The sequence below is a fragment of the Gasterosteus aculeatus genome, chromosome Y (genome assembly GCF_964276395.1).
Source record: "Gasterosteus aculeatus chromosome Y, fGasAcu3.hap1.1, whole genome shotgun sequence".
Taxonomy (NCBI): Eukaryota; Metazoa; Chordata; class Actinopteri; order Perciformes; family Gasterosteidae; genus Gasterosteus; species Gasterosteus aculeatus.
Window position 1 is genome coordinate 4,730,632 of NC_135709.1, and position 16,504 is coordinate 4,747,135.

General features: G+C 42.1%; 1 protein-coding gene across 1 annotated transcript; it reads right to left on the bottom strand.

Annotated features, from left to right (window-relative positions):
• Positions 1-3,767: 3,767 nt before the first annotated feature.
• LOC120812459 (CTD small phosphatase-like protein 2-A) lies at positions 3,768-16,316 on the bottom strand. Its single transcript, XM_040168429.2, has 13 exons — positions 16,005-16,316; positions 14,550-14,761; positions 11,778-11,913; positions 11,526-11,669; positions 11,200-11,430; positions 10,750-10,843; positions 10,165-10,276; positions 9,976-10,062; positions 9,830-9,892; positions 8,363-8,442; positions 7,749-7,875; positions 6,934-7,029; positions 3,768-6,679 (listed from the first exon to the last, which is right to left on the bottom strand). The coding sequence occupies exons 2-13, from the start codon at positions 14,736-14,738 to the stop codon at positions 6,614-6,616; spliced, it is 1,425 nt and encodes a 474-aa protein (XP_040024363.1). The 5' UTR covers positions 14,739-14,761; positions 16,005-16,316; the 3' UTR covers positions 3,768-6,613.
• Between the last annotated feature and the right edge of the window lie 188 nt (positions 16,317-16,504).

Below are 16,504 nucleotides of genomic sequence, written 5' to 3' on the forward strand. Positions count from 1 at the left end.
CAAACAGGATCCTGGTGTAGGTTCCTGGGGAGTCCAGATGCTGGAGGATGTAGTGGAGGGCCATGTTGACAGCATCGTCCACAGACCTGTTGTCTCTGTAGGCGAACTGCAGGGGGTCCAGGAGGGGGTCGGTGAGGGACTTCAGGTGGGTCAGGACTAGCCGTTCAAAAGACTTCATGACAACAGAGGTCAGGGCGACGGGCCTGTAGTCATTAAGTCCTGTGATCCTGGGCTTCTTGGGAACAGGGATGATGGTGGAGGCCTTGAAGCAGGCTGGTATGTGGCATGTCTCCAGGGAGGTGTTGAAGATGTCAGTGAACACCGGAGACAGCTGGTCAGCACAATGCTTCAGGGAGTGAGGGGACCGGCTGCCTTACGGGGCTTTAGTCTTCTAAAGAGCCGGTTAACGTCTCACTCCAGAATAGAGAGGGTCCTTGCTGGTGGGGGAGGGGAAGGTGATATAGATGAAGAGGCGTGAGCACCTGATGGGCTGGTGGAGGGAGGGGAGGGGGACTGCAGCAGGTTGGTGGACCTGTGGTGGATGGGATCAGGCATTGTCTTTCAAATCTGCAGTAGAACTCATTCAGCTCGTCTGCCAGGCGGAGGTCATTCATGGAGTGGGGGGTTTTTGGCTTGTAGTTGGTGAGGTGTTTGAGGCCTCTCCAAACCGAAGCAGAGTCACTTGCTGAGAACTGTTGTTTGAGTTTCTCAGAGTACAGTCGTTTTGCATCTCTCACCGCCTTGCTAAACTTGTATTTTGCCTCTGTGTACAAGTCTTTGTCCCCACTCCTAAATGCCTGATCCTTTTGCAGGCGTAGTGTTCTGAGTTCCGCTGTGAACCAGGGTTTGTCGTTGTTGTAACTCACCCTGGTGCATGATGGTACACAGCTGTCCTCACAGAAGCCGATGTAGGAAGTTACAGCCTCTGTGAACTCATCCAGACTGTCAGTAGCAGTCCTGAAAACATCCCAGTCTGTGCAGTCAAAGCACGCCCGAAGATCCTCCAGCGCCTCACTGGTCCACTTCTTGAATTCCCTCACCACAGGTTTGCAGAGCTTTAGTTTCTGCCTGTATGCAGGAATCAGATGGACCATGACGTGGTCAGAGTGTCCCAGTGCAGCACGAGGGACGGCGTGATAAGCCCTGCTTACTGTGGTGTAACAGTGATCCAGCGTGTTCTCCTCTCTGGTGGGGCATTTAATAAACTGTCTGTATTTAGGAAGTTCATGGGTGAGATTTCCTTTGTTAAAGTCCCCGAGGACAATAACTAAAGAGTCCGGGTTGGTCCGCTCCACACGCCATATCTGGTCGGCAAGTGTCCGCTGTGCCTCGTGCACGTTGCCCGCCGGCGGCATGTAAACACCGACCAGGATGAATGAAGCGAACTCACGGGGAGAATAAAAGGGTTTGCAGTTGATGAAAAAAGTTTCCAGATCAGGAGAACAGTGTTTTAGGATCACCGTTACGTCGTTGCACCAGCTGTTGTTGAAATAGAAGCAGATTCCTCCACCCTTTGTCTTGCCGGAGAGTCCGGTATCGATCCGCAGAGCCACGTCTCCGTGAAGCACAAGACGGAGGATGTAGAGAAGTCTCTGTCTCTCCTCATCAGCAGCTGAATTTCGTCCAGTTTTTTGCACAGTGAGCGCACGTTGGAGAGAAAGATGCCTGGCAGATTCGAAGAACAATACTTGGAATGCTTAATGCATTCCAACAATAAAGATTTGAAGAACAATACTTGGAATGCTTAATGCATTCCAACAATTATGGCTTAACTTTTAGCAGAAACGTTTTAATCACTCGAAGGCTGCCCAGGTAATGATTCAGGCTCTTGTCATCTCCCTCCTGGATTACTGTAACTCTCTCCTGCTGGTCTCCCTGCTACCGTCATTCGACTTTGCAGCTCATCCAGAATGCAGCAGCTCCACTGGTCTTTAACCTTCCTAAATTCTCCGATGACACACAACTAATTCTCTCCTTCCCTCCCTCGGACACCCAGGTGGCGGCGCGGATTTCTGCCTGTCTGACTGGCATCTCACAGTGGATGTCCGCCCACCATCTAAAAATCAACCCTGACAAGACTGAACTACTTCTCTTTCCAGGAAAAGACTCTCCCCGACCCAGGACTTGACAGTCAACTTTGGCAACTCCGTGTTAACGCCCACTTTAACCGCTAGGAACCTCGGCGTCACAATTGACAGCCAACTCTCCCTGACTCCCAACATCACGATCCTGTAGATACTCTCTACAACATCAGGAGAATACGTCCTCTTCTCAATCAGAAGGCTGCCCAGGTACTGATTCAGGCTCTTGTCATCTCACGCCTGGACTACTGCAACTCCCTCCTGGCAGGTCTCCCCACTACCGCCATTCAACCTTTGCAGCTCATCCAGAATGCAGCAGCTCGACTGGTCTTCAACCTTCCGAAATTCTCCCACACTACTCCACTCCTCCGCTCTCTTCACTGGTACCGGTGGCCGCCCGCATCTAGTTCAAAACATTGGTGCTGACGTACCATGCTGTGAATGGATCGGGTCCAGCTTACATCCAGGACATGGTCAAACCCGACATCCCAACCCGCACACCGCTCTGCATCTGATAAACTGCTCGTCCCTCCCTCACTGAGAGCAAAACACTCGACTAGATCACAACTCTTTTCTGTCTTGCTCCTAAATGGTGGAACGAGCTCTCTGAAGACACCAGGACCACAGAGAGCCTTCACATCTTCAGACTAAAGACACACCTCTTCAGACTCTACCTCGACTAAAAGACAAACAAATTGTAGCACTTAAATTGTACTTATAGCGCCACTCATCTATAGCAAATTGGAAATTGGCTTATTTGAGGAAAATAATTGTTTCTTGTTCTCTTCAGTTTGTATCTCTATGGTTGAATGCACTTATTGTAAGTCAATTGTCAATTGGATAAAAGCGTCAGTTAAATGACATGTAATGTAATGTAGTGTAATGAATCAAAGGAAGCCCTGAGCACACTATTAGTCTCATGAACAGGATTTACCACATTCAATGACAATCTATTATACCGATTTTGCAAGGGAATGTCTTTTATTTTTTACTGACTTTTAGTTATTTGTTATTCACAAGACATTTAAAAAACACACAATGCATTGCTGTAGCCTCACATTTCCCACAGTAAACAACACAGTCAGCTAATACATTTAAATGCATCTTCCTTTTTTAATATTAGTATGATGACCTAATAAATGAAATACTGCAGAAGCAGTTCTAATCCATGATGGGTACTTTAAGTACATTCCTCTGACGGTGCTTTGATATATTGTACACAGGACCTTTACTTCGAAGAGAATATTTATACATTGTGATTCTGCTGTTAAAAACAGCTGTTTCAAAAGGTTTATTAACTTGCCATCTTTTTCAAAATAAATTAAGTCAATAATAATAAATAAATGAGCCACAACCCCCCCCATCGCCCTCCCTTCCAGCAGACAATAGATGAGGGAAGAGGGGGGGTTTCACTCGAAATACACAGGTAACTGGCCCCATGTGTTATTTCCACACTATGAACAGTCTGATTTTGTTTTGAAATAATTTCCTTTTGAACACCTATGGGATAAGTGTGATGAAGACAGCCCCCCTTTGTTTTTGGAGTGACATGACCTCTGGGAGGGGCCATTCAGTGCACACCTACAATCAGGCAATGACATTACATTACATTACAGGTCATTTAGCAGACGCTTTTATCCAAAGCGACTTCCATTACACTTTAAATAAATAAGGTTCAGCACTGTGTGAGTTGTATAAAAATGCATTTATTTTCAAGGAAACCATTGAGTAACACCGAATACAACAGAAGTGATCATTCATTAGTCATTAAAAGTTTTGACTCCCACATCATAAAAATCCCACATACAAGACTTGGAAAACAGAATTCAAAGTAAACAATGTTGGCAATTTGCTGGTGCTACGAGTTCATTCTCTTCCACCCACATAACAAATTGAGGCGATTCACACCCGTGTAGAAAAGTGACAAGATTTTACATAAAGTTACAAAGGGCTGGATGTCAAAGTGCAAGATGCCAGAACCCAAACCCCCTCTCCCAATGTACTATCAAATACAAATCTCCAAATTTAAAATTCAGCCATTATGGCTTTGTATTCAGTTGAGACCAAAGTCTAGCTTACATTACCTTGTTTTAAAATATTGTTTCAGAAACATACCAACCCTAACCCATTTTCTTTAAAACAGCCCCTATTACACAGCTGCATGTAATGGATTAAAGCATCACAGGAATAATGCAGGCATACCACAGAAAAGCAGCTGCTTATGAACCACTTCAAACAAAATACACTAACACTTTGTTGGTTTTATAAAAGCAACCGAATCAAAGAATACATACTAAAATCAGAAAGGAAATTAAACTGACATAAAACCCTTAAAAAACAAACAACTATGTACAGAAATGTACAAGTATATTGGGTTAATATTACCGTAAAATTCCGGACGAGAGAGCGAGAGCGAGACAGACAGTTGCAAGTTATGGGCAACCAATCTGTCTGTCGGAGAAGGAAACAGAGCGGCTGCACATAAACCACTAATGAATTGTGAGACGTTGGAGACGTGAAGAACTCCGGCACGGATGTTTTTTGGCTACGTGCACCAGTGACGTGCGGTGAGGTTCGTGGCTGGGAGTCACATTCACAAATATATAAATTCACCATTCAACTGGCTGCTTGCACTTCGACTACTGGTTATGTTTCATATCTGTATCGTATATTCTTTTATAATACGGGGCAGATGAAATCAAGCGTTCTGATTGTTTGGGAGTGAGTCACAGGGTGTACTGAATTGAGACATAATATGTTACCTGTTTACATCGACCTGAGCGTTCATATCAGTGCAGTGATCAAAATAACAGCTGGATTTTGCGCGACAGTTAGTTGTCATTTCAGTTTTTAGATCGGTGGCGATCGGAGCAAAGTTTTGGGAAATGCAAGCTTTCGCAACCGATTTAGCCAAAGAAGACAACTCAGGTGTAGGAATGAATGAGACACACAAATAAATGTCGATCTCCTTGCTAATCATCAACTAACTATGCTGTTTGTCTGTTGCATAGTAACAGCAGTACGAGGATTTTCTGTAGGTCACTGAAATGCGAAACCCAACGTTTGGTGGCTACAATTTGTTTTGTACTGAAAGGCTATTTACTTAGTAATAGTGTCACAAACAACCTAAAGCAATATGGTTGGCCAACACCCTTGAACAGTGCATTATTGACGATAAGGTAAAGCCCCGCGTACCTTATTGCTTAACTGTTCTGTTTAAATGTTCTTTTATATTTTTTAAATATTATTAAAAATAGGGCTGGTCTTTTATTGTTGTCGTGTACAGCAGTGCCTGCATGCTCTTACCTTTACTTGTCCATTGGCCTAACCTTCTGCAAAAACATCTCTATCACTTTGGTGTGAAAGTCCTCTTCATCTTTTTTTAGTTTCAACAGTCTCTTTGTCTCAATAGACATTATTGCTCGGTTTGAAATTCATCTTTGGTCCGATTCAGACTGCATGTTTTCAGTTTTCAAGGACTGTTAATGTGCACTTGACGTTCGCTACTTGACTGTTTTAGCTAGCACATGCTAACTATGCTATCAGTCTGTACTACGTGAAGAAAAACAACAGCGGAACGAGCCTGCGTGCTCACCACGCCCCCTTCAGGCAGGCAGAGGTACTGACTCCGCCTCCACAGCAGTGACAAGCAGGAAGGAGGCTCCAATCCAGCTGCCTCCTCACTGCTTTTTAACTGCGCCGTTATGTCAGATTAGCAAGACTAACATATGTGAAATGCAGGACCCAGACAATGGGATGTGAGGACATGTGATAAAACTGTGTACAAACATTACATTGGTGACATATAGAGACATTAATTGCACGTGCTCAAAATGAGCAAAAACATGAGCAGCTCAATCTGGTTTATGAGGGATTGCGCAATCCGAGAGGAGGCACAGCTCGTTTGCTGAAGATATACAAATTCAGCAATTTTGACTATAACAATCATCAGAGTGATTGGAATCTAATAGTTACACTTCTATCACAGATCAGTGGAAAAAAATATATATATTTTTTTTAATCATTCTTTTTTCACATTTCATGATGACACAAGGGGAGGCACTGCCTCCAGTGACCGCACGTCACTGGCGTTGACATGCCGTTCTAAATTTAGGTGGTGCAGCATATATTCAGGCGCGCTCTATAGTCCGGAATATACGGTATACAGGTTTGAGTGTGTCACAGTCAGGCTGACCATGTAAATTAGATCCACGGCATAACATTCAGTTTTGCTAATCCAGAATGGTTCTCAAAAGACAAAATACCTTCCAGCCTTCAGAGTCGTGCTAGAAACAAACAAGTGAAACGTCTGCCGCAGTGGGCACATCGTATTTTTCCGAATCTGGTTTGAGTGTGTATGTGTGTGTTTATATGAGAGTGTGTGTACTTTCAATGTTTTGCATAATTTCAAAAATAACCATGGCAATGTTTGCAAATTGAATTCTGTTCAATTGTTCTGCGTACGTTGTTGTAGGATCTTTTTTTCCTCTTTCAATGTTGATAACATCTTGAGCTTAGAGACGAACGCACGGTCAGTCCGGAGGAAGGAGGTTGTGTAAACGAAACTGCTCTCGGATGTGCGGCCTGACATCTTCATTCTGTGAATAAGTGACATCAGATGAAAAGAAAAAACTACAAGAAAGTGGACTTTTCGGTTCAGTGTTGATGGCAACGATTTTGGCCATGAGTAAAAGTAATGTGTAGTCCATATTACACACGCACACAGTACATTACTACGCTACCATTTTAAACGCAGTGTGTCACCAAAGATTATCGACCCCCAAATATACACTTCACCAGCAGCGTCGCAGCACTTCATTCGGTCTAAATAGACAGAAGTCGAGATACATACCAGCTCCACAAGCTTCTCGAGGAAAGGAACAAGCTTCAGGAGCTCATTGTCATTTCTATCCACAAACCAGCTCTCAATAGGAATTCCATTGGAAAGCTACAAAACAGACAAAATCCATGACCTTGCATCACACAGGATCATTATTAGATCATTTGTCTTTAAGGCCGGCGCATGCGTCTGCGTCATTGCGTCGACGCACTCGTTTCAATTCATGGTTCTGCGTGTGTTGCAGAGCAGTTCACCGCCAAAACAACAGGCGGAGTGACGTGTTTTTGTTGAAGACGACCTAGAGAGTCACGTCTATTTATTTATTTATTTATCATAGACTTTATTGCCCCGTGCATCGCCACTGCTGCTTTTCATCGCGGACACATTTGTCCCGTATTTTCCTCCACAACTTTGTTCCTCTCGACCGGCAAACCGGCGTTTGCGGAGATCTCCCTCCGTGAATCCAACCCGCTTCTACAACCCGCCAATGACGGCTTGTAGAAGCGGTCATATTTACGCATTTCTTCCGACAAAAGTTCTTAAATCTGATCCGTTCTCTCGTAAACATTCTTGGTTTTAATAATGGCGGTATCGGGCGGAAATATGAGACTCCGTAAAGGACGTAGTTAACGGACCAATTGCAGCCTGGTTCGCTGCGGGAGGCTTGCGTTGCTTTCGACGCAAGCCTAGAAAAATGGCTCGACACACGCAAGGACGCAAGGAGGTGTGAAAAGCGCCGCAAGGGACTCGCAAGGTGGGCTTGTGTCTGCGTCGCTCTGAAAACGCAGAAGCATAAACCATGCTTTACTGTTACAAGACAGGCTTACCTGATAGGCAAAGGCTTGGGGCGAGTTGTCGATTATTATCGTCTTGGAAAGATCTCGTCCGAGAATGTTGAGGTCTTTAATGTAATTTCCTTGAACACACACACAGTGCTCACGAAACAGCCGATGTCTAACAAGAGCAGAAAGACAGAACAAAAGTGAGATTATGTGCAGTAAGACATCTCTTCAACGAGTTCTTGAGATTAAGGACAATAAAAGGAACTAGTAATATAACCAGGATTTGAGTAATTTAAAAAAAAGAGTGTTAATGATCTTCATTTGATCAATTTTTATCAACAAGCAAAAAAAAATACAGCACAGATAAATTTAAGAGCGCACATTTATTTACGGCTGAAGACTGAGGTTCAGCGACCAGAGAACAGGATCAAGAAGCACAAGTGTATGTGGCGGATTGACACAGAATAAACTGAGAAACTTCTTTGTCCCACTGACAAACTTGATGTTCATCTATGGGTTCTTTCCCCGGCCGAGTGGAGAACAAATTTAATCCTGCTAAATCATGGATCAAAATGTTCACCCTGCTTTGCTGTAGTTGAACATGATGTCAAATTAATATAATTTACTTTAAAAGCTGCTTTAGAGTTTTGGTAACTGACCTCACCAACTGTTTTTTTGGATCCAGGATGTTGAGCAACTTGTCGGCATACACTTTCTTTGAAGCCGTGAAGAGAATAATCTGAAATTGTAATAGACAACAGCAATAAATCAACTAGAAAATTAAGAGTGTGGCCTATTCTGCCCGCAGGTGCCTGTGCATGAAACGGCCAAGCAGGCAAAAGAAGGGTAGCCACAAAGGCTAGCTAGCAAACTAAGCACATGACCCATTTTTCTCTGGCTGTTTTAGCCACGTGTCAGCAGTTGGGTCCTGTTACTAGTGCAATACTAGCTACATGCAATACTAGCTACATGCAATGCTAGCTACAGCCATGTTGGCGTCACGCCCCCCCGCCGTCGGCCGTATCGTCGCCCCGCCCCCCGACGTAATGTCCGTGCCTTGCCCCCCCACCGTTGACTGTATTGTTCCCCCACTCGATTCTCTCTGGCTGTTTTAGCCACTCGTCAGCAGTTAGATCGTGCTATTACTATTGCAATGATAGCTAGCTTCATGCTAGCACCCCCCCCCCCCCCCTCCCCCTCCTCCCCAGCCGTCGTCGCCACTGTAACGTCAGCTAGACTTGCATTAAAAACGGAAAAAAAAGAGAACATAGTGACATGTTGGAATCGATCCCGGGTCCCCCACAGTTAGGGTGGAATGCCTAAGCACTGGTCTAACAACACAGCCCTACAACTGCAGAGTAAACGGGGCTTTTACCCACACACATTGCACTCCATTCATTCTAATGGAGCACGAGACTACATTTTAATCAACAATTAATTGCAGCGCCTCCTATTCTTCAAATATTCTGACAAGAATTGGGTGTGTTCAGGGGTTCAATGTTCACATGTTTGGTGATGGCAGGCCAAACCATCTGGAAGTTATGACTCTTGCAAGATTAAGCCACAGCCCTTGCGAAGTTCATTAGCCCATAACTTCTCAAAACAATGAGATATCAACATGATTCGATACGAATGGGGAACAGGGGGGCATTAACCCAATAATGATCCACAGAAAATTTCGTGACAATCGGACATAGCGTTTAGGAGAAATGGCCAAAAACGTGTTTTTCACAAAATTCAAAATGGCGGAAAATCGAGTTAGGAGCATTTGCATATCATGATTGACTTTTTTGTAGAGCATGTCCAAGAGCACATGTGTGCCACATTTCAAGTCAATCGGGCATCGGGGGGAAAAACTGACCAAGTGTGGTACTTTTCGAATTTCTAGGGCGCTATGGAGACTTTTTCTTTGTCATTTCTCTTTTTTCTCTATTTTGAGGCAATTCCGACCAATAGTGCGGGAGGAGATGCATGCCCAACTTTGGTACAGAAGGAGAATAATACAGAAGTAATAATAAGTATGGGAGATTACAAGGAGTTTGGCTCAGCTTCGCTGGCCACACTCAATAATACGTCACTTTAGAGGAGGTTTGAGTAAACAGATGAAAATATAAGCTGCATCTCACCTCATACATTTGAGACATTCGCTCAAGAAATTCTCGGAAAAAGGGCCTCAACCGAACATAGACCTTGAGAATAAAAAAGTACCTTAAAAAACACAGCAGCAAGAAAACAGACATTTTGATGAGAAATGCCAAGTGAGGGTTTGTACCTGGTAGATTACATCCTGAAAGAGCACAGGGAATGTCAGGGATGCGTCTTCTAGCTCATTCAAACTACAGTGGACCAGAGTTTCGTCCTGACAAAAGAAACAAAAAAGAAAAAAGTGTGTAGGAAAAGTCCATTGAAGTCCACTTCCGTTTAATATGCAAAACAGTACAAGAAATGTCTCACTGCTTACCAGATCCAAGACGAGAGAAAACTCTGGTGTGCTGCGCGTTTTCAAAGGTAACGCTGGTTTACGTGTTAACTGCTCCTCTGTCAGTGGAGGCACGTGCTTGATAAAGAAGTACCTTGAAGCAAAGAAAACAAACACAACAACTAATTTTACCAAAACAAAAGGAAAGACATTTGGAACAAAATATGGTGTCTGTGATCCTGGCTGGATGCAAAGTATTAATGTGAGTGATCTTTTAATGGGTTTGCCTTTCCTTCACTTAATAAATGGAAAATGTGTGTTCCAATTTAAATACTACGGGGTTCTGAAAATATTCAAAGAAGTATTTAGATGTTTGAACTAGTGAAATATTAAAACAAATAAAATTCTATCAAAAGTCTTATTTTTATTGCCATCTAGTGTTGCAAATGTCTGTTCACATGCAAAGTCACCGTGGAAATGAGGCTATACATATATAGAAGGTTTGTTTCAAAAGTGCAGTCTAAATTTAGATTTTTTTATTTTGTATTCAACAAATACTCTTCATACTTCGTTTTAATAAAATAGCCATTGTTGGTATAAGCTCCCTCAAAATTAATTTTAACTTACGGATCAAAAACTTCCCACTCCTCTTCATACGTTGTTTCTGGAGGGACTGAAGGCAGCGCATGTGGGTAAACACCATCCGGCATACAACCAGGAGCTGATGAAGACAGAGAGAAGGTCAGATACTTTACACAAACAAGTGATTCTCTAAAGTGAGTACAGTACATGGAGAGTGTGGAGCTCTGCTTGAATGGGTTTCTAAATTCTGAGTTTAGTTTCTTTCATATTAAATTATAAGTTTACTCAGGGTTATAATTTACAAATTTTCAAAAGACAGTAAAACCTGACGTAACATATGTTTTACAAGAGCAGTGTCATGTTAAACATCTGTGCGGCCATCAGAAGATGAATAGAATTTTAATATTTTTTTATTTTATATGTTAGTATTTCTCTCCTATAAGCACATAAAAAAGGTTTAAAAAAAAAGAGGTTTAAAGGCGATGATGGTTGTACCCGTTAATGGTGGCATGTCAGTTTCAGTGACTATTTCTCCTTGTTCTATGGTTGTATCGGAGTTGATCTGAAGCCTCTGTGGTAAAATCAGGGCAGCGTGGCACGGAGCGGTTCCCTCTGTGGACGTGAGGCTGCTGCTTGGCATTTCTTCTGCCGGCTTGATGTCCAGCTGTTTGATGATTTCCTCCGCCTCCATCGCTTGCCCGGGGGACTCTGAACCAGGAGTGGCTGAATACCAACGACAGGCGCAGTCAATTCACAAATCCCAAAATGATTATTATCTTTTTAATAATATGAATACTTATGGTTTTCTTTTGTTTTATCAGTTTTAGTTGCTGGTGAGAAAAAGTTGAAGACTGGAGAGAAGATTGTGCCGAGCAGCGTGGTGCATGGTGGGCTGCTCGCTGCCTCATGGGGGACTTCCAGTTTACCGTTCGGTTTTATGGGTTTACTGCTGCAGGTCATTGTGTCTATAAAAAAAAAGTCAGCAACTTTGATTACAATCTCTTTTTTGGAATAGGAATATAATTTGTTTGACTCTCTGAGACATTTATTTTACAACAGTTCTTTCTGGATACCTTTAACTGGACTTTTCCAGCAAACACTGGGAACGGTTTTGTTTGAAAGGCCTCCAGTCTGTGGCAATGAAGTTATTAAATTGCTTTCAAGATTACAATCAACACGACTCCTCTTTGCAGGGATATCCTGCTCCACCTGAGGAAAATAATAAAGACGTGATTTATTATTATGAAATGCAATTGCTCGTGTTGTAAAATTATTTTGTCATAACAGCAATTACAAAATACAATTGTACGAAAGAACGTAATTTAAAAATGACACAGAACTACACCAGATAAAAACTTTGGGGAAAAAGAAATTATTAGATGGTTTTCTTTTGTTTATAGAATGTTAAGGCCAACCAGACATGCATTTAATTTCATCGCACATGTTACTTTGAGCTGCTGCACCCTTCACACTAATAGAACAGAGCATTCCAAGTATTGTTCTTTGAATCTTTATTGTTAGAATGCATTAAGCATTCTAAGTATTGTTTTTCGATTATTTATTCCGACTTATTCAACTTCTTCACACTTTCAGCTATTAAAACCGTTCAAATATTAAAATATTCAGCTCTTTCATGAGAGGGGTGCTACGACTTTTCAGCTTTCTAGTTCTTATAATTGAATTTATATAAATCAATAATCATTAATATTTTAACATGGTTTTCTAACGGGGTTCGTTTTCAAATCCTCTCAAACTTCTTAAAACTTTCACATTTTTCAGCTTTGCCAATCTTTCAGCTACAGACACCATTTACACTTTCGAATGTTGACAAAAGTCTAAACTATTTTATGAAAAAACTGATTGTTGATATCTATTCTACTTTTTTCAGAAGATTATGTTTCACTAGTTCTTTGGTCCGTTTCTGAGTTTTACATGAGTGTGTATTGCATTTGTTAGAGAGTGAGTTGAAGGGCTAGAGTGTAGAGCAGCGTCAGAATGTGGTTAAAAAAATATGGAACTTCTGTCCTGACAGTCAAATATACAAATTTGAGGCTTCATTTTAGGTGAAAGTGATGACATGATTGTGCTAATTGGATTAATGTGTTCATGGAATCCCAGAGTTCTTTAGTTTTGGCTTAAGGAGTGTTAGAGTGACACAACCTCTGCCAAAAGCCCCATAGGCCTCCAATACAAATCTGCCGTCATTTTTCTCAAAAAATCCAAAAGTGCCACGTTTTGTCAACTGCGATAGGAGCCATATTTATTAGACATAAAAAAAACATCCCTGCGTTCGGTAGAGTCTTGGGTCTCGTAGAAACGTCTTATTTTTTAGATAGCTGTTATAGTTTTGCGCTAGAGGACACTTGTTTGAGGTGTGGATTCTGTGTAACTTGCTGTCCTGTCTCTGCCCTTTGAGCAGGTGCTCCGTTACCGTGGAGACCAGCACACACGCTGCAGTCTGTCAGTTGGTCAGTTTGTGTCACACAGCTGATCCATAATAGTTGATTAGTGGAGTCACAGAATGCAGATATGCTTTCCCCCTCTCATTCTCCCCTCTCTCTCTCCCTTCCTCTTCCTCTCTTTCCATTCCTCCCCCTCTCCCTTCATCACTTTCTCTCCCTTTCTCTCTCTTCCTACCTCTCTTTCACCTTTGCTCTCTCTAGTGTGCTCTCTTTCTACCTTCCCCAATGCCAACATTTCAAAATATAACCCCCATGGAGGGAATTTTACTGTATTGTTGAGATGAGGCCTATCGATTAATAGTTTGTAGGACAAAAATTCTGTCTCCCAACACACCTCAAAAGCCTCAATGATTATCTGAACCTTAACCATGGAGCTCATAATGAATCTGTTATGTGAAAATACTTATTGCTCTTTCAAATACTACTACAACTACTACTAATATCACTAGTACAACTAGTAGCACTACTTCAACTGCTACTGCTACTACCATTACTAATACTAGTATTTCAACTGGTATTAATACTACTACTAAAAATACTATTTCTAACAGTAGGAGTGACACTACAACTGATATTACTACTCTTACTACTATAACAAAATGTACTACCAGTATTTATACTACTGCTTGTATTAAAACAGCCAAAATTACAATTACTACAAAAATGTTACTACAAATTCTTTTTTTTAAACTCATCTCAGCTCATTTCTGAATTTTCAGCAATATTTATAAATATTTCTTAGTATTTTTTATTCCAGTATTGTTTTCAAATCCATTTCAGCTTCTGCCATTTCTGTATTTTCACCAATTTCTTGTAATTTATTTAAGCTTTTCTCAACTATGTATTTTCAGCAAATCTATTGAAGTTCATTTCAGCTTTTCTGATGTCTGTATTTTCAGAAATATTTTTATATACTTTTCACTTTAGCAATTTTTCTATAGTCATTTTTAGCTTTTCTCATTTCTTTATTTTCAACAAATGGATTGAAATTCCTTTCAGCTTTTCCCATTTCTCTATTTTCAGCAATTTTTAAAAATTAATTTCAGCTTTTAGCTTTCAGCATTCCAACGCATTTTCAGCAAGAAATGCATTTTCTAGTTGGAGTCTTTATTACGTATTACGGATTCTCGGAGGTAATGACGTACTTTTCTGAAAGGGCGCAAGAAAAAGAAAAGTAATTTCTTTAATGGGAGAAAGTTTTGCAAAAAAACAACATTGGCTGCGTTGAGACTTTGTGTCTCTAAACACTCCTAGCTACTATGTGGGAGTCACTGATTCAAAGTAAGTACATATGGTAAGTGTGTGTACTCATTCAGTGTATAAGTCACAGCAGAGAAAATGAAATTGTGAAAAGAGAAGCTCAGAATTCTGATGGAAGCCCACCTTGACAGCATTTCCACGGATTAATTTTTTTATGGTGGAGAAAAGGCTTGTTTCATTCTTCTGCATTTTGCCTCGACCTCTCACCGGAGACGACTCCAGGTCACGGTGTTTCCGCTTGGCTTGGGACGGCTGGATTCGACGGACAAAGTTTGTCTGCTGAGGAGGTTTACGCACTCTCAGCTTCATCATGCTCAAACGTCACATAGAAAAGTCTGAAAAGAGGGGTACAATTATAAATTGAAAAACATGTTTCTAATGAAAACAACATTAAATCAAATACGTACAGAAGATTATATATCTGACTGGATATTTTAGGTCAATTTACTGTAGTTATTCTTGGTGCCACAAACACACATCAATACCCTACCCAATATGTTGTATCTTAAAGTAATTATTATCAGATTGAAGAGCTTTTGTCCGCCAATGACGGCTTGTGTAAGTGGTCATATTTACGCATTTCTTCCGAAAAAAGCCCTTTAATCTAATCTGGATGTAGTTAGCAGACCAATCGGCGAGAGGCTTTTCGCTTTTGACGCAAGCCTAGAAAAATGGGTCAACGCACGAAAGCACGCAAGGTGTGAAAAGGCACGCAGGGTGTCCTTGCGTCTCTCTGAAAACGCAGAAGCATAAACTAGGCTTTATGCTGTATCACTCTCCAGCGTGTGGAGTGGCCGGTGTGACGTCACGTGATAAACACGAACGCTAAATAGAACCTCAGGGTCTTTATTACGTTCAAATTCAGCGGATTCTCGGAACGAAACGTTCAAAGAGAGCACGTTTGCTCAATTATTTGGATGCTTTATTAGAAGCCTGATGCGGGATCACATCTGCCAGCATAAGGGTTCCGGTGACTAGTTATGTAACGTCGTTGTGTGCAACTGTAATAACACCCAGAGACATGACGTGAGATATCGCTAACGTTAGCCAGCTGCTTATATTAAGCATGCCAATACCAGCGTACAGCCACCTCTGGTTTGAGGATGATGTTACAACTATGTCAAAAACACGCAGGTGATTCAAAGTTGGCACTGTCATCTAAATGCGCCTGCATCATTTTAACGTAAACCAGATGCGCTCGGTGGGTTCCGTTGCTAACGTTAGCTAACAGAAACGGCTAGTTAAAAGTTAGCCACAAGGCTAACAAAACGCCAGTGCCATGAAAAGCAAGACCATGACATTTTCCAGTTCGGTTCTCGTGGTACTGCTCACGTTTCCCAGTAAACATAGCTGTGTTTAACATGGGGGCTATCTGTCAACTCGACGGTAGAATAAAACGTCAGTCGATAGTTAGTTGGCTACGCTCAGGCTACGTTAGCCTCCATAATGATTTTCAGCCATTAGACTACGCCCCCTTCCCTCCCTTACGTGAGCCGCTAGCTAGCAGCAGCCATGCTATCATGTGGGAGGAGGGGGGCATACCTTATTGTTTACATGTTGACGTTGTTCATTACTTACTGATGATCTCGGAAGCTCCTCGAAACGAGCCGCGGCGGGCTGCTGTCGACCGCGACAGTGGTTGTGGCTGCCCGCTGTGTGTCGCTCGGTAGCGAGTCACAGACCAAACATGTCTGCGGACGCTATTTCCCGCCTCATCACAGACACAACGCTGGTGATGCGTAGGAGAATGCGACACGCACGTAAAGCCTAGTTTTTATGCTTCTGCGTTTTCAGAGATACGCGTGTTTTTTTCACACCTCCTGTGGTGTTGTTCAATGTTACGCATGGCAGTTGATTGTCGTTCATGTTGAACCAATAGGAAGCCCTATTGTTGGTAGGCTGGGGACCAATAGGATGAGGGAATGAATGTGGGGTGCGGGGGATTCATGTTACGCGATGAGCGCGAAGAATAAACATGTCTTTAGTACACAGTCTGTCTCACGCACTTTATTGAGCAACGCGACACTTTTTTTTGCGTCAAAAGCTACGTAGGCCCCTCGCAGCGCACAAGGCTGTGA

What these genes read in the sequence shown, in the direction of transcription:
- LOC120812459 (XM_040168429.2), bottom strand. Translation starts at nt 14,738, where the DNA reads ATGATGAAGCTGAGAGTGCGTAAACCTCCTCAGCAGACAAACTTTGTC. An exon ending in GAATGTCTCAAATGTATGAG is followed by an intron (nt 8,443 to 9,829) that starts GTGAGATGCAGC and finishes TTACAATTTCAG; the next exon opens with ATTATTCTCTTCACGGCTTC. An exon ending in TCGAGAAGCTTGTGGAGCTG is followed by an intron (nt 6,680 to 6,933) that starts GTATGTATCTCG and finishes ACTTATTCACAG; the next exon opens with AATGAAGATGTCAGGCCGCA.